Genomic DNA, 23,445 nt, shown 5'->3' on the forward strand with positions numbered 1-23,445 from the left:
AACTTTGCGTGGTTCAAAAATTTTAAATTTAATCCAAAAGACATCAAAACCTTAAACCGTATACTAACCGGACATACATATGATAAAAAATATTTAGTCAAGATCAAAGCTACAAATTCGTCTCTATGTCGCTGCGGTGATACAGATTGCTATGTGCATCAAACCTTCCAATGCCCACTTTTAAACAACATTAGAGTCACCTTCAATGTCTTTAATGAAGCACATAATTTTAAGGAAGTCTTTAAAGACAAAAACAACGCCAAAATCACTCAATTAGTAAAGTTTTTCCAAAAAGCTGATCTTAAATTTTGAAAAATAAATTAAAAAAAAAAAAAAAAAAAATCTAAGACAATAATAATAAATGCAGCTATCATAAATACACATAAAAACCTTTACTCTGTTTATATTTTAATGTTCGTATTATATGTTTTTATGTTTTTTGTACATAAATCTCGATTCCACCTTACTCAAAAATTTTTTTTTATGAATAAAATTTTTCGCAACAATTTTACATAAATTTCAAACTGCAATTTTCATTGCATTCATCATTAACTGCAATTTTCATTGCATTCATCAAAATGCAACTTTTTGCAATCATCAAATAACTGCAATTGTCATTGCAATCATCAAAGAACCTTTTATACAACTGCAATACTCAGTGCATTCATCATAAAATCAACAGTTGAATTCAAACAAGTACATAAATGAAAAACATATATATAAATCACCAAGCAATACACTTTGCATTCATTTCATCTACAACGCCCTGTGGATCTCAAAATCAATACATTTTACTTTGGTTTTAATCATCAACACGCACACTGTGAAATAGTACAAATAGCAAGCTGCTACACAGGGTTCTGGCCTTGTTGGTATTACCCTTGTGTACTAGTGGAGCCAAAGTTACACATACACATTGGAAAGTTAATCCGGTAATTAATCATTACATACATTGGACAATAACCTGGAACTGGGACTTTCAATTATAAGAAGGTCTTCATCCATACAACCAAATCTCAAAAAAAAAAAAAAAAAAAATACTAGTAAGTGAAAATGAATTAAAAAAGGAAAAAAAAAAAAAAAAAAAAAAAAAAAAAAAAAAAAAAAATACTAGTAAGTGAAAATGAATTAAAAAAAAAAAAAAAAAAAAAAAAAACAAAAAAAATCCTCAAACCAACGCTGAGCACAATCTTTAAGTACGTTTTTAATTTACTATAATAGAAAAAGCCTTTGAAATATGTTCATTCTTAATACATAAGATTATAACCAAATAAACGTATTTGATATAATGAAACAATGACAATTTCGCTGATTTTCAATAATTGAATTATTAGTAAATGTAACGGTACTTGGTCAATTCGATTTGCAGAACAAGTTGACCGAGTAAGCGAGAACAGAAATTATTTATACTTCTATTGCATTCAATTAGCTTAATCTTTTCCAGGTCCACCACACTTGAAGGCCGTCTGAAAATGGCAATTCCTTATGGACCAAATAAATAAGAACATGCTTCTTAACCAGCTCCAACTAAACCTTTGTGTACTATGTTATACATAGTCTATGGCCTCATCTTCTCACTACATCTTTTTCTGCGACCACATGCCTGTCACCTGAGTAATGTTATCTTCTGGATTTGGTTATAGAAATAAGCTGCTTTGCTGGACTGACACCGTCAAAGCCAGTTCAAAATTCAATTCAGTTCAAAAACTTCTCCTTTGAAGCCAGTGCTAATGGTTGAGTACGTGAACTATCTGCATGTAGTAAATGAGCAGGAATGTTTTGACAAGCCGTCCATCCAAGCTGAATCGGGCGCGAGCATTAAATTATTACCTTGCGGAACTTCCAGGGAGTGGCAGTGTAATGAATGTGATCTGAAAGATAGAAAATATCCATATAAATCTTGTCTGCTATTTAACTACAACTGTAAGATTTCGAAAAGGTATACAAATGTAAACACCATGTAGAATATTTCTTTATATGCATATTTATTATTTTTCGGTTTTGTGCCTTATATTTTAAATCCTTATTTTGTTCGCACTTAAATTGCTTTAAAAACATACATACATATCCGTTTTTAAGCTTATCATTTCGACACCTGAGTGGTGCCAATACCCTATCTCGGCTGCCAGTTTGAAAAGGTCCTATCATAGATTTGGGCAACTCAAAATAGTAGACTTGGTGCATTGCCTACACTTGATTAAATAGTGACCTATCTGAAAATTTGTTTCGTAAATACGCTTTCTCAGCTCTAAATGCATGCCGAGATAGGATTTGTTTTTAATTCCCAGTTATGGCGATCTTTAACCGAATTTTTAAATAAGACGTTGTTAGTCCTTAAAACTCTGTCATAGATCTTTTAATCAAATTGTGATAAAGGATGTTTTTCAAAATTTGTTCATTACATTTTCGAAACGGCAACTAAAATGTAGTGATATTTCCCTCATAGTTCGATTTGTTTTTATTTTTTTCTTAAAAGTTTTTTTATAAATTATTTTTTTTTTTTTCATTGCATTAATTTCTAGTCTAGTAATATTTACCATTCCTTTGCAATTTTTGTTCCCAAACATAATACCATTTTAAAATTTCGCTGATTTTCGTGCAAGTCTTAAAGCAATTACTCTTTCTTTTCATTTTATTCGCAAGGGCGGGTTAAAGGTTCTTCGCATACTACTAAAAATACAATACATACCTAACACATAAAAATTGTGCAATTTACAAATATAATTTGACACTCCTTTAGGTATATGCGATTTACTTTCAAGTATGGCAAGCATACTCTAATTCTTTATTAGGTAAACTATGTGTTTGGATCATTCCATCTCAAGTCGACTGGTGGTGGGTATGGTTTTTTTAAATATATATGAATCTCAGTCGAAACATAATTAAACAACCCAGTTTTGGCGCAACAAAAAACAAGCAATTTTTTGATTGGGCATTTTTCTAAATTATACAATTCAGTTTTTCAAATTAATATCAATTCTTTTATTTTTGTTTTGGCTGTTTTTGTAACCGCCTTAAATTTTTTTAATTATATTCAATTCATTCGCTTTTCGAATTGAAATCGAAAACTTTATCTATTTGAGGAAATGAGGAATATTTTCAAATCCAATACGAATGCGAGAGGTGACTGTAAATATATTTTTGGATAAAAAGTTTGGGCTTATTTTTAGACCTGTTGAAGCAATTATGTACTCATAATTCTGGTCCTGCTGTTTCTCTACCAGAATTGTAAAAATGCTTGAATATGTATACTTTGATCCACTCCACGAATAAATAAAATCCCGCATCGACCGAAATTCATTTAAACTGTAAACAACCGATACCCACCACAAACCGATTTGACAGAGAATGAGCTATTTCGTTTTGCTTTTATGTATCATTAAAAAATGTGTGGAATTATTTGTTTTTTTTTTTTTAATTTTTTTATATGTTTTTCCATAATAATCATAAGTTCAATTTACAAAGTCCATATAGCACAAGTCTGCAAAAATCGTTGTATAATTGCAGCAATCTAGTATTTTAAATTTGCTTTTTACCACTTAAACATTAGCAGATTTCTTTGAGAGTGGTACAAGTGAGTTTGAGTTTTTAATAGCACTTGTACCACTTTCAGTCAAAAGCGTTTTTGTAAACTAACGACATAACTATCAAAATTTGTTTTATGTTCATTCAAACAGTACTTAAAATGCTACGTTATTCATATGTAAAATATTTTATTATGAGATGTGTAGCTTATATTAATTTTAGTACACACAAATTTGTACGAATGTATTTTAAATAGCTGCTAATTTAAAAAAATACTTTTTATTTTAAAAACCATAAATGTGCTACACTCATATAAATGTACCTGACTACATCACAAGATAGAATTATTATTGATGATATATGCGTCTTTGTAAAAGTTACATGCTAAACTAAAGAGCTAAAGTAATGTAAACCATCCTGTTTTTAAATATAATACAAAACAAAACTGATTGTGTTCTAAAAAATTAGTGCTTGCATATACATACACAAAATAAGTTTAAAATAATAAATTCATCACATACGACGCACAACGACTTTCGTTATCATTTTACACATTTTTGTATAAAAGGGAAGCTTGAATGAGGCTGAGCATGCACGCGTCCAACTACGTTTCGCCTTAAACTTCATGACGCCCATTTTTTCTTGTTTACAAAGAATATATATGTATATAACTGCTTTTACAAATACACTCCCAAAAACAATGTTATCCAAAACTAGTATTTTCTAATACACATAAGACTGAATATCTATGCCACAACATGGCTATTCTTATCTAAATCAGTTAAAAGTACAGTATCAAGCAAATCGTCTGGTTCCAGTAGATCTACGCCAACGTCTCCATTTCCACTCACGTGTGATACATGTAGTTGGCTAGCAGCAACCGACGTCAGAGCATTTCCTGCAACACTGTTTGTGTTTGTATGCGCATGCGTAATATCACCATTAACAATGACCACACCATCAGGTGAATTACGTCGACGTTCACGTTCACGCACAATGTGTGGTGCTTCGTTGAATTCATCGAGCTCGTCCATGCCTGTGAAGGAAACGAAGCAATGTTAGTAATACTTTATTCGCCTTATTAGTTGCATACATATATTCAACTCACCAGTGTATTTATTGCCGGCCAACAGCAAGTATTGGCCAGCTCGATTGGGCCACAGCAAACCCGTCATTACACAGTAAGCCAAACAGTCAGCTGAGTTTGTGATGCCAAGTAGTAACTTGTAACGCCACATTGGACTCACTTGTAACGCTACAACAGCCACAATGGGCAAGTAGATAAACCATACTAGACTCGATGCGCCCAAGTGTAGTAGGAAGTCGAGCTTTTTCGTGGAATGTTCATATTTCATGGTGTTACGTAGTTCATAAAGAAACCATGTCATAAATGATGTGCTGGAATAGAGAGAAAAGAGTTAGACAATTTGTCTACATTGAATATCATTTCAGTATTCACGATATTTTTATGAGAAAATCAAGTCCTCGCAACCAATATTTACCAAAGATTGACAAGAAATTTAAACGTTCTTATAAATAAATTTGCAATTTTTAGCAGTTTTTTATTCAGTTAAATTACGCACGTATTTGTTTTATGAATATATATGTCAGAATAAATTACAGGCAATTTTCATTACCATTTATTTTACTAAGAGTTTGGGAGATCTTTAGAGTATTCAGTTTTGTTGCCCATTGATTTTTAAAGTTCCCTTGAGTTAAAAAGATAGCTAGCAACTCTGCACAGGATTTAGCCGTAACCAACTAATTACCAGCCCTGCGTAATGCTCAAGTATTAGGAAGAAAGACGATGCCCTAGTCAACTGCTGTAGAATGTGAGATGGTGTCACGAACTATTGCTTACCGTAATATTAAAACAATCCAACCCGGCCAAGTTTGATACTCATCTATGTCGGATATTATATCCACTTCAGTCTAAAACATCATTTGAAATAATTTATTATCACAGAAAATAAGTATATACTCATAACGTACCTTATCCCATACATACAGGAACATTTGAAATGCACAATAAGGTACCCAAATGCTCATCAAAATTATCCAACCAGTACGATTGATTTGCTGACGTGTCACAGCCCAGCCTTTAGCCAGTAGAAGCAAAATTAACATGAAAGTGGTCTAGAAAAGAAAAATGATAGTTCAATATTTGTAATTAGCTCTAATTAATGCAATCCCAGTTACCTACCCTACTAAATATATCCAATATATCACCGGCCATTTGTAAGTTCGGCATGCCAACGCCATTTATTCCAAACTTTATCAAATGCGTTGTAATAAAAGCCAAACTAACAAATTCACTTGTCAGACTAAGCGTAAAAAGACGGGTAACTGGATGTTTTTGTAAACGCACCGCATAAACTTGGACCGGTAAGAGCACCATATAGACAAGTAAGAAGATCATATACATTTCAAGTAAGTTTTGTTGATCAAATGAGAATTGAAATGTGAGCGGATGTGCAGCAGAATGATTAGGATGCACATTCACAACGTTTATTTCATAGGTGAGCGCGGGTGTTGGCAGTGAATTGATGCCATAGGGCGATGCCAGAAATTCTTTAACAACATTTTCTGCAGTTTGTGCATTTTTCAGGCGATCATAGGCATGCCACTGACAGTCGGACCGATTTCGATAACAGGCAACTAGTGCAACATACCAAAATCTGAAAGAGAATAGAAATACCATATGAGTTTTGTTAGACTAGAAAAAAGAGTTGTTGTAGCGATAAGACTACTCCCAGAAGGCTTTGCGGAGTTTTATCGAGTACACAGCCCCTTGAATCTGGTATTTCAGTTGCCTCTTACGACAGGCATACCTACCGCGGGTGTATTCTGACCCCCTAACCCGCTGGGGTCGCTGGCCCCCTAAGCCGCTGGGGAAAAAAGAGTATTGTTGTTGTATTAATTGATTGGCTGACTGTGGGAAAACAAGAATGAAATTGAGGACAATTTTAACAATAAAATCGGGCTCAAGTTGATAAGTAATCAAAAAGAGCCTGAATAACTTCAAATGGCCAAGACTCCTTCAAAACTTTATGTTGTCTAAAAAATGTGTCTCACCTGTGCGCCTACTACGTAGTTGGAATAATATTCGAGTCAGAAAAATTTCACTACCAATTCTTACCGGGATTAGCGTAACTATGCCAGTGAAAGCCGTCGGCATCACAGCATCAAACACGGATGTCTAAAGGAAGGAAATAGCGCCACTGTACTTAAGGGTATTTGAACTTTAGTTGCTATAGCGTGAATTCTGCCAATAAGCAGGATATTCAAAAGTTGTATTAGTATTTCTACAACAACAAAGAAAAACGTTGAGTGGTGCTTTATCATTTTGACAATAGTCAAGTATAACGAATACTAGTACGATAAAATCGTGTACTTATATACTTATATGTAAGTTTGTGTATTCAAGGTTATGAAAAGACAACGAAATCAGTGCAACGAAAAAATGAAATGTTTTTTGTATAACCCAACAACTTTTTTATGGTTATCATATACCACCTAAAAAATATAGATAAAAAATACATATGGGGTATTCCATCTCATTTCGACCAATTTTGAACCCGATCCCTTTAGAATTGGCTGAAAGTTTTTCTTCTTTTTCTAGCTTACGAAAGACGTTTTTCAGAAGTTTTTCAAATTTTTTCATCCAACTCAAAAAAGGTTTGGATTTTAAAAAAAACACCGTTTTTGTTTGAAAAATGTGAAAAACTACTGAAAACGTCTTTCGTAAGCTAGAAAAAGAAGAAAAACTTTCAGCCAATTCTAAAGGGGTCGGGTTCAAAATTGGTCAAAATGGGATGGAATACCCCATATTTAAGAGTGTATGTTTGCTTGAAAACAGTTGCGGAATTCATACCGCATACTAAACAGCTAGAGCTATGAACATGGGGCAATGCATGAGATGAAAAAAAGGCCACTGCACTCTTTTTTAATTGATTCATACGTCTGCAGTTAATTCAGAGCGTGGCTGATAGCAATATAAATGGAATTAATAAGAAAATTCAACAAGAAGTCTGCTTTAAGCGTATAAATATCTACTGTGGTTTAGCCTCGCTTTGATTCAGGGTATGGCAACGCACACACACTTTTACCTTTCTGCTTTTGGTAATCTGCAAAAACAGTGAAAGGAATGAGTAACGATAATGATCAACAATAATTCATGAACAAGAGAATATATATCATCGAGTTGGGTTTGCAAATAAAAGTTTGTGTATAGCAGATTACGTTTAGCCAATGCATACACATTATTTAGTTATTTACAAAGGTTACCTTTGACAATGTTGAAATAATTTGTACACGACGATAAGTAGAGTTGCGAACCAACGATCGTACCCAACTTTCGGATCAACACTTTGGTAGCACTACCCACATTTTTCTTTTTGTTTTCGTTGCTATGCAGGAACACAGATGAGTTAAAAGACATCTTATTTAGGGGCTTAAAATATACCCCTGTTAAGGCATGCCTGTTGTAAGTGTCGACTTTAATCCAGTTCTTAAAGCTCGAATTGTAAACTATTCCTACGCAGACAGGATAGTAATAAAAGTTTCTAGTACCGCATTCGATCCGGGAAGCGCTTCCCAAGGCAGTCGGTTCTATGTACCGGAGCGATTCGGGATTTTTCCCGACCAAGGACTGTCATTTCAGTGTGACCCCATTTAATTTGTTTCGTCCCTCCCACAAATTGTCAACCTCCCAGCAGCTCCTTGCAGCAGGACTGTTACATATTCTCTTACTCCGGGAAGGTATCGAACCCAATCCGGGTCCGTCTCCTGACCCCGGTCCTGAGAAATGGTTTTGCTGCATTTGCCAGAAAAGAATCTTTTTAGGACGGTCATACTCTGTTCAGTGTGTCTCGTGCAAGGGATGGTTGCATCGGACAGGTTGTTCTGGGCTTGATCCCAAAACCCGACGTCCACGTAACTTTTATAAATCTTTTGTGGCTCCTTGCTGCTCACGCCCAAGGGCGTCCCGTAGTCTACGCCTAAGCGTATCCCCACTACCTTCCAGCAGCTTCGCTGCTCAGCAAGCCACAACAAGTACCCGCTGCTGCTCGCGCCCCACGGCACCAACAACTCAAACAGCTGATACCACTCATAACTACTACCTTCGTAGTAGAGCTGGTAGCAATGCTGAGCATCAGCCCCTGCCCCCGTCTTCTTCTCCCCCCCTCTTTTCTGGCAGCAATCGTGCAGGTCAGGGAAACATACTCTTAGTCCCTGCCTCCGTTTGCACCGTCTGCCAGCACAGAATATATAGGTTTGCGACATCCGCTCAATGCAGCTCCTGCCTTGGGTGGTGCCACTTTCCTAGATGTTCTGGTCTCCGCGACGGCAACCCCTCGACGGGTTTCATCGCGCATTGTTGCCAGGTCGCAAACCCAAATCATCCGGGTACCCCAATGCTTGCCCAAGGGCGCCCAGTCCCAAGGCCACAACAGCAATTGCGTCCTGGCCTTCCACAACCTAGGCGTAGTCACCCCTCACTTACCCCTAGAGTGGCAGCGTCACCCCTCATGCACTTCAGAATTCTGCAGTTCAACTGTAATGGACTAACTGGAAAGATTACGGAGATAGTCGATTTCATGAAGCGGCACAACATCCGCATTGCTGCGATTCAAGAGACTAAACTCACAGCAAGATCTGCATTGCAGACCTGCTCTGGTTATAATGTCCACAGGAAAGACCGCGAGAGCGGAAATGGAGGCGGCCTCGCGTTTATTATACACCACTCTGTGCAATATCATATATTTGATCCTGGCATCGACCGCAGTGACAATGTCTTAGAACGTCAAGGCCTATCTGTCCGGTCAGGCGATGCAAATCTAGAAATCATCAACATCTACATCCCTCCTGTCACCTGCTGCCCCAGTGGATACCGCCCTAATATCGAGGCCTTGCTCACTGGCAACAATCGCATTATCTTAGGCGATTTCAATGCCCATCACGACCTATGGCATTCAAACTTGCGGGCGGACAGTAGGGGTGAGATGTTGGCGGATCAAATAGACGAAATGACGTTCTGCACAATAAACGGAGACGCCCCCACACGTATGGTAGGAAGCTGTCATAGCTCGCCAGATATCTCAATCGTGAGCGCAGAACTCGTAAACTGCGTCAACTGGCAGCCGATGGTAACATTGGCATCCGACCACCTGCCCATACTTATTTCGTTCGAGCGTACCGCCGACTTCATCGTCACCGAAAAACGCACTTTCATAAACTTCAAAAAAGGAAAGTGGGAAGAATATAAATCTGCAACAGACAGCAGCTTTGCTGCCCTCCCTATCCCGACTGATGCCCGCCAAGGGGAGCGTGCCTTCCGTAAGGTCATTGAATCCGCCTCGGCACATTTCATTCCCGCCGGGAGAATTCCCGAAATCCGGCCCCACTTTCCGGCGGAGGCCGCGAGCTTAGCGAGGGAACGCGACCTTATAAGACAGCTTGATCCAGGCGACCCCCAAATAAGGGATATAAACCAACGCATCAGATTGCTTGTGGACGAACACAAGCGGGCGAAATGGGAAGAGCACCTAAGAGGTTGTAACCTCTCTACCGGTGTAGGTAAACTTTGGTCCACCGTAAAGTCCCTATCGAATCCGACTAAGCACAAAGACAAAGTTTCCATCGCCTTTGGCGATAAGGTGCTGTCGGATGCGAAAAAATGCGCGAGCGCTTTCTGCCGACAATATATAATGCATCCTACGGTCGACAAAGATAGACGGAGAGCCAATAGACACGCACATAAACACAAACTCAGCGCGTCACCAATTACCATCACCGCTAGAGAGGTTGAGGACGCCATTGGTCGCGCTAAACCATCCAAAGCAGTGGGCCCAGACGGCATAGCCATGCCGATGCTTAAAAACCTAGGGAAAGAGGGTTTCAAATATTTAGCGCATGTCTTCAACCTGTCTCTTTCCACCTTTGTCATACCCGAGAAATGGAAAATGGCCAAGGTGGTCCCGCTACTAAAGCCTGGGAAACCAGCTAACGTAGGTGAGTCATATCGTCCGATATCTCTCCTATCGCCAGTGGCAAAGACGCTTGAAGCCATTTTGCTCCCTTATTTCCAAGCACATTTGCAGCTAGCCCCTCATCAGCATGGCTTCAGAAAACTCCATAGCACTACCTCCGCGCTAAATGTCATTGGCACCCAGATAAATTGCGGTTTGAATCAATATCCCCACCATAGAACAGTACTCGTAGCGTTAGACCTATCAAAAGCTTTTGATACGGTCAACCATGGCTCGTTACTGCAAGACCTGGAAGGGTCTACCCTTCCCCCATGTCTTAAAAGGTGGACCGCAAATTATCTGGGTGGTCGGCAGGCATCGGTGCAATTCAGAAACGAAACATCAAAACAAAGGAGAATTAAACAAGGGGTGCCACAGGGTGATGTCCTATCCCCGCTTTTGTTTAATTTTTACATATCTAAGCTACCTTTACCACCGGAAGGAGTCACGATCGTTTCCTACGCCGATGACTGCACAATAATGGCCACAGGCCCAGGCCCAAAGATCGATGAGCTATGCAATAAAATAAACGGCTATCTCCCTGATCTCTCCAGTTTTTTCGCCTCGCGAAACCTGGCATTGTCACCGACTAAATCTTCCGCGACCTTATTTACAACATGGACGCCCCAAATGTCGACCATATTGAACATCCACGTCGATGGCACTACGCTACCGACTGTCCTACACCCCAAAATCTTGGGTGTGACGTTTGATCAGGATCTACACTTTGGTGCGCACGCAACCGCAATTGTTCCAAGAATTCAGAGCCGTAATAAAATCCTCAAATCCCTTGCTGGCAGTTCCTGGGGAGAAGATAAAGAAACGCTCTTGACCACATACAAAGCAATTAGCCAGCCGATTACGTGCTACGCGTCACCCATATGGTCGCCAAGCCTAAAAACCACCCACTGGAAGAAACTACAGGCCTGCCAAAATACTGCTCTCAGAATCGCCACGGGCTGTCTTCTTATGTCCCCAGAACACCATCTGCATAATGAGGCGAGAATACTCCCCATCAGGGAGAGAAATGAGATGCTGACCAAACAGTTTCTGTTGAATACCCAGAAACCTGGGCATCCCAACAGACATCTGATTGACGAACCAGCACCGCCTAGGGGCCTAAGGGGTCATCTCCGTAAGCATTTTGAGGAAATACGGCACCTGAGAACACAGCCGTATTTAGCGGAAAAACACAAGCAGGTCCTTGGTGAACTCCATAGACAGGCGTCGGACCTTTATGTCGGGAATTGCACGGTGAATCCAGTACTTGAAGAAAAATATCCAGAACTCGCAGAAGAGGAACGCATACTCCCCAGGGAAACGCGTGTCACTCTTGCTCAACTTCGTTCTGGATACTGTAACAGGTTAAACTCTTACCTATCCAGAATCAACCCCGACATACAAAATGTATGCCCTGCTTGCAATGTGTCCCCACATGACACCAACCATCTCTTTAATTGTAATGTGGAACCAACGCCTCTAACACCCCTTTCCTTATGGTCCACCCCTGTTGAAACGGCAAGTTTCCTTGGACTCCCGTTAGAGGATATTGATGACAATTTGTGATCGGTCGCGGCTATTAGGTGGGGCGAGCATTGCTACAACAACAACAACATCCGGGAAGGGATTGCCCACATCCACTACACTACCTAAGACCTAGCGGAATGTTTTTCCTGCTAAAAACGGTAGACCCTACACTGACTTTCGATTTTATAGTTCGTGTTATCCAAAAGAATCCAGGTATCCTGTGTATATATAGAAGACTGTTCTTCGTAACAGCAATTGTTCGAATATTTTAGAGATTACCCGGGAAAAAAGTGCCTCCTATAAAGTTCGGATCATTTCTCTCGCAGATTGCGATGCATGGAATAGAAAGAAAAGTGTAACTATTTTTATGTCTTATATGGTATAACTCGACCTAACCGAAGCCAGTAATATCCTTATTTGCTTTGCTCTGCTTGGAACAACATAACATAGAAGTTACTCCATTTACAAATGCCACGCAACCCAGAATAGATGTTAAAATTGGATCAAATCAGCCATGTAAAAGCCGTTTGACTGGTATAAAACTGTGCGCAGCAAAAAAATGCTACTTCAAGCATTCAAGCAAATTAGACAAACCAAAGTTATACACGTCTAAGGTGATTTACAAACAAAATGATTTCTTGCCAAAAAGAAGTAGCATTTGGTACCTAGAATTCTAAAGACTTCAAAAAATTAACATTGTACATTCATCCATTTTATACTAATAAAAAAATCCACTCACCTAGGCTCGGTCACTTGACTAATTGTGTAAGTGAATTGATACTTTGCTATCACATTGTTAGGTGTATCCTCTTCAGCACATAGTTTCCCAATAGCGCATGGAACACGGCGTACAAAATCACGTTTGCCTTCTTTATTGCATTGCTCATCATAGATCAATGGTTGTATATGTTCAAACATACGACGACAGGCCGTATCATGATCCCCAATAGTACGATTGCTATAGAAATCAACAAATGCTGCCTTATCTAATACTACCAGCGAAATTGGTTGCGCAAATTTATCTGTAGCTGTTATGTTGCCATATATGTAACCATACGAACCACCGCCATTTGCTGCAGCTGGTTCAGCCTTTTGGAAACCAAATTTGGTGATAACTTTAAAAAAGTCGCCTGTGTGGAATGTGCCTGTTAAGTGTACGGCACTGGAGCATTGCCACTGCAATGTTTGTAAGGCAGATAACCAGCAAAGTATGTGCAGGAGGTGCGAGATAGAGGACGGCCGCGGCCGCATCATAATGCGAGTGCAATTGCTATATTTTTTTTTTTGGTATTGCTTTTTATTGTATACAATACATTACATGCGTATTTCTTATATTTTTTTAGGTGCAAATGTTTGCTCGACGTCGCTGCTAGGCTAGCACTCTAGCAACTTGTTTTTGCAAAAATCGTTTTGGTGAGAGTGTGGTAACGTTCTTTTCTTGTTGCTATTTCTTCATGTTATTTTTTGTCCACAAAACATTTCTCACATTCGTCCAATGCAAAATTGACTTATTTTATTGCCAAAATTGTACAAAAATACAACGTCAATCGTACAATCGTAAATTGTACAACACCAAACGAAAATAAAATGGAATAGATTTTTGACAGCAGTTTGACAGTTAAATGAACGAATGACAGTGTAATCAAAAAAGGACAAAATAGGTAATGCCACCTATTTGTTATTGGTTATGTTATTATTTCAACAGAGATCTGGTATTTACATAGGTAATAAAGTTATTTTAACAGAGCTCTTGTGTTTACATAGGTAATAATGTTACAGTTTCTCGCCATGTGACAGCACTTCCTTTTCGAACTGTCAAATTTGGCGGCAGTAAATTGGATAATAATAAAAATTTTCTGTAGAATTGATTTTTTTGATTCGATTCTAAAAGAAATCGATTTAAACGGTTAAATCAAGCAGAAAATAGTTGATTGCTGCTCAATTGTTTACCAAGGTTGTACCGCTAAAAAATTTCGCCAGTTTCTTTCTCGTTTCGTTGACTGAGGCTCTTTGGCAACATCAGGGAGTACCACAGGGTTATTCACTTGTTCCTCCCATCGGAGTGAGATTGATAGCGTATTCGATACCTAAATATCATGCTTTCTGTGTTTTTTCCACAAATTCCAATTTTGTGCGCAGACATTTCTTCAGTTAGTTCTGCATTCTCTGCAATGTTAGATTAGAAATCACACGGAGACCAATTTTTGGCTATAACCCTCTATTAAGGCTCCATTACTGATACTTAGCATAGACTTGACTTGGCTTTCGAACTGTCACTTACAGTTCTGTTAAATGAACATTGCATGTTACTGATTACTCAAAACTTAACTTGACTTAGAAGTCTGTTGAATTTAGATTTTCTATGTAAGTTCTAAGTGACGTTTACATTTTGAGATGCCATTTGTTTGTTTCCATTTCATTTTGACATTTTGTCGTACAAATTGACATTTATTTAAAAATAAATTTCAACGCTGATTATGATGCCAGATTTTATGCGCCAAGTGGAGTATAATCGCGGCTAAGTTGCCAAGTTTACGCCAAGTCAAGACAAGTCTATGCTAAGTACTAATGGGGGCTTTAATCTCTCGTCATAGATGCGGTATCGAGAGTCGATGGCATAGCCCTTTACAAGAGAAGTCATGTCGATGATGAATTATGGCCATCACCGTCGAACCAGCTGACAGGTCTTGTTATGGAAATTCATGAACATTTTTCGGCACAGCAGGTGTTCCTATCGGCATCCGTATTTGGAAACAGACGAAGCGGAAGACCTCCGCCAAGAAGACTTGATCTCCCTTGGTGCCCGCAATTGGTGTCAGTTATGTTGAAATCGGGATAGCTAGGCTGACTTGCGCAACTGCAATACGAAATTTTCTAGGCGGCCGAACGATTCTAAAAAGAAAATCGAAAATCGATTCTCATTTCTTAAAAAAAGATAGATTAAAAATCGAATCAAAATCCAGCTCTAAATGATGAGAAAAATAAATAAAAAAAGCGAAAGATTTACGCAAGCAACAACAGCTAGGCGTTGGCATTGCTGCTGCTGGTGGAGCTAATGCCCATTTTGAAAATGCCAATGGCAAGCTTGGCAACCTGCGTCAACGTGTGCACATCACATCGTGGGGATGCAGTAGCCTAGCCGTAACGCCAATGGAGCATACACCCACAGACGAAGAGAGTGGCGGTCTGACCACAGTGACGTTATCGTAGCGTAGACAGCACAATTCGAACTACTACGTTTATTGGGCGAAGGAAGCTTCGGCAAAGTGTTTTTGGCGCGCAAGGTTATTGGCAAGGATGCTGGAACCTTGTACGATATGAAAGTGCTGAAAAAAGCTAGATTGAAGGTTAAGGTGTGCGTAGTACAAACGAACGTAAAATATTAGCCGATGTATCCAGACGCCCGACAAATTATATTTAATATTAGATTTACTTGGCTGAACTATAGCGTTGAATCATCTGCATTTTTTAGGTATAATCTATAGGGATTTAAAGCCAGAAAATATTTTTTTTGAAGGACACGGACACAGTAGAAGTAGGCCGAAGGCAGTTAAAAGGGTTTGCTGCGAGAAACCCTCGGTTCTGCAACCGGTACTAGGAGGAATAAGCGTCGAATGGCAGAATGAAGAGGCAACGTTCGGCGTAAGGCGACAAGCCTGCTTTCAAGAGGCAGAAAGAACCCAGCCCTAGAGCCGCGAGGCAGGGCAGTCGCATAGACAAGACAAGTAGGCCCAAAGCTGTAAGACAGATGGGCACCAATAGCGAGGTAGCAAACTACCTCGAAAGCTGCTTGTCGGAGGGAAGTTCCAATTACGGAAGTAGGAGATAAACCAAAGGGAGATAGTGCTAAGACTCCAGCTTTCTCGGAGGTACCAAATGGAGATAACACTAAGACTCCTGCTTTTCCCGAGAAGATGAGTCATGTGGCAAAGCAGTCACTGACTGTGGCGCTGGTTGATCGTAGCAGTCCTTTCGGACAAATGACTACTGAAAAGTGGAGATCTGTGGAAAGGGAGCTTATTAGCTTAATGCTTAAGATGATGCGGGAACAACCAAGTAATCCCCTTCCAACCTTTGATTCGGGGGGATGGTATAATGGTGTGAAGATGATAACGTGCGACAACATCGCGAGCTTGCGGTGGCTGGAGGAAGTGGTTCCAAACCTCCAAATGGCAAGGCACGAACGCGCGGTTTGAGATGGTGAATAACGCGCAAATCCCCACGGTACCAAAAGTTAAGGTATGGATACCATGCGTGATGAAGTCGGAGCATACACTGCGACTTCTGCAGAATCAGAATCCGAACATACCGACACAGGATTGGAAGGTACTTACTGTATCTCGGCCTAACGAGGATGGTCAGTTCTACATCTTCCAAATAAACAAGCAGGCGGAGGATATTTTTTACACGCAGCTTAGCAAAATGTCCTTTGGCACTGGCAAAATCTACATGCGACTCAGGAAAAGAAGTTCCGAGGATAAAAACCCTAACACTCTAGAGGTGGGCGAAGTCGAAAAGGACCTCAAAGCCTAAGGGAAAAAAGACAGGTGGAGGTCCCCGACGTCACCACGAACGTGCTAGAAGAGGACCAATCGCTAAATGGTGCTGTGACTCGCACAGAGGAACACCCAGCACAACAGTCATGAGAGGCTGTAGAGGGCCTCGAATACTCTAAACCAAAAGGGCAAGGGGAGGACGACGACGTCAAGACGAAGGTGCTGGAGGAGGACAAACAGCCCAATGGTGCTGCGAGTCCTACAGATAAACCTCCAACACAGTAAAGTGGCGTCGAGCGAACTACTAACCCTCGAGGAGGGTTCGTTTGACGTGGCGCTGATCCAGGAGCCGTGGCTCTTATCGGGAGGAAAGGTTTATGGACTTAGCGCGCGCGGGTTTGGCGTTTACTACGCGCAAACGAAAGGACGGGTGCGAGCTGTAGTAATGGTAAGGAAACAACTGCATTCATATATGCTGCCTAATTACACCACTGAGGATCTCGTAGCGGTGGCCGTTGAGCAAAAGAATAAGCAGGCATTTTTCCCATGCTGCGGAGGTTCCACCGATGGAGTGCAAAAGGCTAGTACAGGAGGAAGGGCGCAAAGGGCGGTTGGTCATAGGCGCAGATGCAAATGCGCATCACAACGCGTGGGGAGGAGCAGATACGAACGAGAGAGGCGAATCTCTGTTTTGTTACATCCTGCAAACCAATTTGCAGATAGCCAACGGGGGAAATGTCCTTACATATATTGGTCCAACATCCAGCAATGTTCTGGATATTACATTGAGCTCCGAGCGTGATATATCAAGGTATGATTGGATGGTTCTTGATAGACCATCCTTCTCCGACCATGCGTATATCAGCTTCAGCATCCCCCTAAAGAGGGTAGAGAAGGGAGGAACCTTTAGAAACCCTAGGTCAACGAACTGGACTAAATTTCAGAAACATGTAGAAAAAAACAACTGGGACAACCCAAAGGGGTTGCTAATGTAGAGTAACTGGAGGAGTCGAATGAATTCCAAACAAGGACGCTTATGACTGCGTATAACAAAGCTTGCCCTCTAAGAAGATTCAGAGGAAAAGCAAAGCCGCCATGGTGGAGCAATGAGCTGAGTCTTCTAAGAGGGCAGGTAAAAGAAATGTTAAAGCTCGCAAAGACCGCGGAAAGCGAAGCGTGTCGGGACGAGTACAGGGATCTACTGAGGACCTACTGTGGAGTTATCTACTTTATTTAAATATACTTTATTTTTGGCGGCCACTGTGGTGTGATGGTAGCGTGCTCCGCTTACCACACCGTATGCCCTGGGTTCACACCCCGGGCAAAGCAACATCAAAATTTTAGAAATAAGGTTTTTCAATTATAAAAAAAATTTTCTAAGCGGGGTCGCCCTCGGCAGTGTTTGGCAAGCGCTCCGGGTGTATTTCTGCCATGAAAAGCTCTCAGTGAAAACTCAGATGCCGTTCGGAGTTGGCATAAAAAACATGTAGGTCCCGTCCGGACAATTTGTAGGGAAAGTCAAGAGGGGCACGACGCAAATTGGAAAAGAAGCTCGGCCTTAGATCTCTTTGGAGGTTATCGCGCCTTTCATTTATTTTTTATTTTTTTTCTGTATTTTTGTAAATTATTTTTTTGAATTACTTTATTTTTTAATATTGTAACGAATTTACTTGCAAATCCTCTTATTTGCAATCCTCTGCTAAGTTCGAATCACTAAACTGTTGAATAAATAACTCCAATATTGAATAATGGAAAAATGGCCTTTATTAAAGTACTTCACAATAACACTTATACTTTGCTACTCGCTGGCTTAATAACCAAACTGATTGATAACTCAAATTAAACTCTACTATTGGCCGCCAGATCGCGTGCTTAATCAATAACTGATTGATTGCTCAACTCAAACTGAATTACTTCTTACTCGCTTGCCCCGCTTTTATAGTTTACGCTGCATACTTCTAGGCTCTTCGATTTCCAGAACTTACTAGTTGTTTCGGCTACAAAATCGCCAGCCACAACTACGTGCACAAATTATTGCTCTCTCTTGTGACAACTCAGATAAGATATATGCATGGGTTTGTAGTTTACAGTCTCCCGCACACACATAAGCGTATAAGTAAATTCATCGGTGTGTGACATCTCATCTCTCGCTGCCTTGTATGTAAATGTTGCTCGTCGGAATGTGTACATATGTGTAGACGCAATTATTGATTCGTTTATGTAGATACATAATGATTGAATTATTGGTTGTGAATTCACGTCACTGCTTAGCATCGGCATGGAGATGGCAGCACTCCTCAGTTTTGCTAATATTCGTAACAATATTATTTCAAAAAGAAAATTTTAGTGTCAGTGTATTTATAAATTTCCAATGTTAATATTAATATTTTAAAATAAAAATAAATAAAATTTTAAAAATGTATAGTTTAATTTAAACTATAATTTTCGCCAATATATTTGGTGGTTAACCAAATATTTAAATATTTATTTTTTAAAAATTTTATTTTATTTATTTTTGAGTTTAAATATTTTCCAACTAATTAGATTTTTTTTTTGAAGGGTTTCAAAAATTTTAAGTTAACACGAAAACTCAATTAAAAATTATTTTAAAAATTAAAGTAAGGAGTACAAAGTAGTTAACACTATACCTACAAGCGTGAAATTATCAGGGCGAAGAGAAACTCATGGAAAAGTTTCTGTACGGACATAGAGTGCTCCAGCGAAACAGCACGGTTGAAAAAAGCCGTAGCAAAGGGAAACATAGTCCAGGGACTAATAAAGAAAGAGAACGGGAAATGGTCACGTAATAGTGAGGAATCCATTGAGGTGCTTCTCGATACACATTTCCCATCGGGAGACGGTTTAGAAGAGCCAGCAGACATCACTCACACTTCGATTACGGAGCTAGTAGTGCAGGGCTTGGTGACCGATACCAAGATCGAGTGGGCAGTGAAGACGTTTTCTAAGTTTAAATCGCCGGGCCCAGATGGTATATTCCCGGCCATGCTACAAGTCTCAAGTAGGGCGGCCGTGGAATGGCTTAAAATAATATTCGATGGGTGCATAAGACTGAATCATGTACCGCACTCTTGGAAAACTGCTCGTGTAGCTTTTCTACCAAAGGCGGGGAAGATCGGTCACGTGTATCACAAAGACTATAGACTCATTAGCTTAACATCATTTCTGCTCAAAACCTTTGAGAGGCTGATAGATGTGTACATAAAGTCCAACGTGGATGAAAAGCTGCTCTCCACGACACAGCATGCGTACACCAACGGCAAGTCGGTAGACACCGCATTGCATAGGGTGGTAATAAGCATAGAGAAATCCCTGGAATATAAGGAGTATGCTCTAGGAGTCTTCTTGGACATTGCCGGGGCTTTCAACAATGTTGCAAAATGGGCGGTTATGGATGGTCTTAATTACATTAAAGTACATCCTGCCTTAATCAGATGGATCGGCTGCATGTTAAATTGCAGAAAGATAACATCACAATGGGGGTTGTACGAGGGCACGAAATCAGTGGACAGGGGCACGCCGCAGGGAGGGGTGCTATCACCTCTGCTGTGGACGCTGGTCATCAACCAACTGCTCAGGCAATTCGATTAGGCACCCGTAAAATTTACGGCTTACGTAGATGACGATTAGTACTTTCATGGATCGGGCGCTTCGGGATATTCATACCTGGGCATCTGATGTCGGGTTGAAAGTCAATGGGGAGAAGACGGATATGGTCTTGTTCACAAAGAGGTACAAGGTTCCAAATTGGACCAGGCCTAAGTTAGGAGGTGACCTTACAGGAGAAACCTTACACAAAATATCTAGGAATCATCCTGAACAGTAAGCTGTCATGGAAGGTCGACGTGGAGGAGAGGGTCAAGAAGGCCTCAACGGCACTCTATGTATGTAAAAGAATGCTGGGGTGTACGTGGAGCCTATCGCCCTCTCTTTCTCTTTGGGGTTTTACAGCGATTGTAAGCCCTATTCTATACTATGGAGTTCTTGTTTGGTGGAAAGTCACACAAAAAACAACATACCTAACAAAATTAGAGGGGGTATGCAGACTATCGATGCTTAGCATTACGGGAGCCCTGAAAACAGCCCCGACGGCTGCACTGTATGCCATTCTGCACATCCCACCTGTAGACCTGATAGCAAAGAACAAAGTGGTAATGAACGCAACCAGGCTCGGTGCTTCGGGGCAGCTTGAGCGCCGAATATATGGCCAAAGTAGTATAGCGTCATCAATCACAAGACGAACAGACTACATGATTCCCTATCTCCGCTTCGAGGGAGATCTTAAGGCCACAATAGAGGTGGACGGTTGGCGCAAGGGTGCGCAAATGGCGGACGAGGCGATACATGTGTACACCGATGGTTCCAAAGTAGTGGAAGGAGTAGGGTCTGCGATATACTGCATTGATCCGGAAATAAGCAGATCCTACAGGCTGCCGGATTACTGTAGCGTTTTCCAAGCGGAAATATTAGCCGTAACCAAAGCAGTAGAAACCCTGGAAAAGAATAGCTTAAGCTGCAACCGTGTTAGCTTTTATATTCACAGTCAAGCAGCAACTAAGGCAATAATCTCGCATAGCACAGCATCTAAATGCGTGTTAGAGTGTAAGCAGTCTCTGGAGAGAATCGGGACAGGGAGAAGCATACATCTATATTGGGTCCCGGGCATGTGGGAATAGATGGGAATGAAAAAGTGGACGAACTAGCTAAAAACGGCGCATCCCTTGAAGCTTGCTGTGTAAATGTCCCAATTAGATTGGGCGAGATTAAGCGAAGGCGAGAGGTGCACATGATCGACCAAGCGGGAAAGGCGTGAGTTCAAGCGCCGGGCTGTAAAGTGTCGAAGATTATGTGTAGGTCTTACAACCTTAGACTAACACAGTTGCTTCTGTCATTAAAAAGAGAGGACTGTAGACTCATGACGGGTATTCTGACTGGACACTGCCTTCTGGCGTCACGTGCCATTAAGTTAGGCTTGGTCAGTGATAGCAGATGTAGGAAGTGCGGGTTGGAGGAGGGAACGATCGAGCACGTTCTGTGCTCGTGCCCTGCTTTTGCCAGGCTAAGACTCCAGCTATTAGGAGTGATACAGCTGTCAGATCTAGAAGCAGCAAGTGGCTTAAGTCCTAGGAAGCTTATTGTATTTGCCAAGAGGACGGAGTTATTTTATAATATAGGTCCTGGATTTTGAAAGGGTTTTTCAGTTTGGTCGTTAAAACAAACTTCTGGTAACACTACGGACTAAATCAGTCTATGTGAGATCCTCATGGACCGGCCAGTTCAACCTACCTACCTACGGACACATAGCGCTTACGTATTTTGGGCTATCGAAACAACAATTGGATGGATGAAAAACATACAGTTTTTGTGGAACCGTCAAGTAAATGGCGCCTGAGAGAGTTAATCGTAAAGGAAACGACTTTGCTGCACTGGTGGTTGTGCTTATGTACGAAAGTCAACAGGCAATTTACCATTTCATGGGCAAACACGGCAAGAGACATTGAATCAAGTATTGCGTTCCAAGTTAGGTATGCAAGAAAATCTATCACCTGAAGCACAATCGCTCCTCCGTGCTCTCTTCAAACGAAATCCACAAAATCATTTGGGTGATGGTCCTAATGGACTACTCGATATAAGAGCGCATTGTTTCTTTGCCACAATCGATTGGTTGAGGCTGGAACCGAAGGACTTGCGTCCGCCATTTATACCAACAGTTTCACGCGACGATGCATTCTACTTTGATGTTGAGTATACTTCCAAATCACCACGTGTGGCACCTGGTGGCCCTATCTCTGCGTCAGCTCACGAAATCTTCAGGGGTTTCAGCTTTGTAGTGCCTGTGCTTTTAGATCAAACATCCAACAATTCAAGTCCCTTATCGTTATTTGTGCTCACTGCGCTGCACCACAGCGTTCACTGCCCGGTGTGCTGGCAGGAAACTTCCATCCTGAATACAATTTATTGCAGGGCGTGGCACATTCTCCGTGTATCGTTTGTGTGAACATCGTTAAAGAAGAAACGTTTTGCTGTCAAAATTATTGAGAAGACAGCAGCTGCAGTATCATCAAACTCTCTACAATTGCTTACAGGAGGCGCAGATTATGTTGCATTATGGCAATTATCCAAACATTGTTACATTATTCTCAGTATATGAAGATGTTACTTCAGCGTACCGTGTTATGGAGTTGTTGAAGGGTGGTGAACTACTCGATCGTATACTCTCCGTGGGTCAAATATGTGATAGTGAAGCGAGTGCTGTTTTAAGAACGGTAGTGTCAGCGGTGGCTTACGTGCACGAACATGGCCCTTTAGACAATTTTTGATGTTTTTAAACAGCCGACAGCCGGATAATTTCTTGCACTTATATTTATTTATGTAATAGTAAAAAAAGCGGATAACCTAATAGGGTCCCCAATTGATCGAAAGCCACGAAATGACCCCGAGGGCGGATCCCGAAAACCAGAATTGCTCCCAGAAGGGTCTCCAAATGATCCCGAAATAGTCCCAAAAATTTCCGAAATGACAACGACGCAATTCTAGACTGATCCAGAGAACCACACAGTAATGATCCCTGAAGTGTACTAAAATTATCCCATAATGGTCCTGAAAAAGTTCCCAATTGACCCTGACGGTCTCCGGGATGTATCCCAAATACCGTCCAAAAGATATCCCGGAAGATCCCCAATTTATCCATGAATAGTCCTGCAATTACCCCGAAGGGATCACAGACGGATCCCGAAAACTATACAGAAATGTTGCCGGAAGGCCCCCAAATGATCCCGAAGAAGTCCCAAAATCACACTGACGGTATCCCGGACGGATCCGGAAAACCATCCATATATGATGGCGGA

General features: G+C 40.7%; 1 protein-coding gene and 1 pseudogene across 1 annotated transcript; one reads left to right on the forward strand and one right to left on the reverse strand.

Annotated features, from left to right (window-relative positions):
• Nucleotides 1-1,968: 1,968 nt before the first annotated feature.
• On the reverse strand, nt 1,969-13,669 carry LOC137243175 (integral membrane protein GPR180). Its single transcript, XM_067770536.1, has 6 exons — nt 12,823-13,669; nt 5,729-6,203; nt 5,518-5,661; nt 5,387-5,457; nt 4,634-4,923; nt 1,969-4,561 (listed from the first exon to the last, which is right to left on the reverse strand). Exons 1-6 carry the CDS (start codon nt 13,335-13,337, stop codon nt 4,272-4,274), a joined length of 1,785 nt encoding a protein of 594 aa, XP_067626637.1. The 5' UTR covers nt 13,338-13,669; the 3' UTR covers nt 1,969-4,271.
• A 101-nt stretch (nt 13,670-13,770) lies between these two features.
• On the forward strand, nt 13,771-22,917 carry LOC137245837 (ribosomal protein S6 kinase alpha-6-like; annotated as a pseudogene).
• The last annotated feature ends 528 nt before the right edge of the window (nt 22,918-23,445 follow it).

Source organism: Eurosta solidaginis, chromosome 3 (genome assembly GCF_040869045.1).
Source record: "Eurosta solidaginis isolate ZX-2024a chromosome 3, ASM4086904v1, whole genome shotgun sequence".
NCBI classification, from domain to species: domain Eukaryota; kingdom Metazoa; phylum Arthropoda; class Insecta; order Diptera; family Tephritidae; genus Eurosta; species Eurosta solidaginis.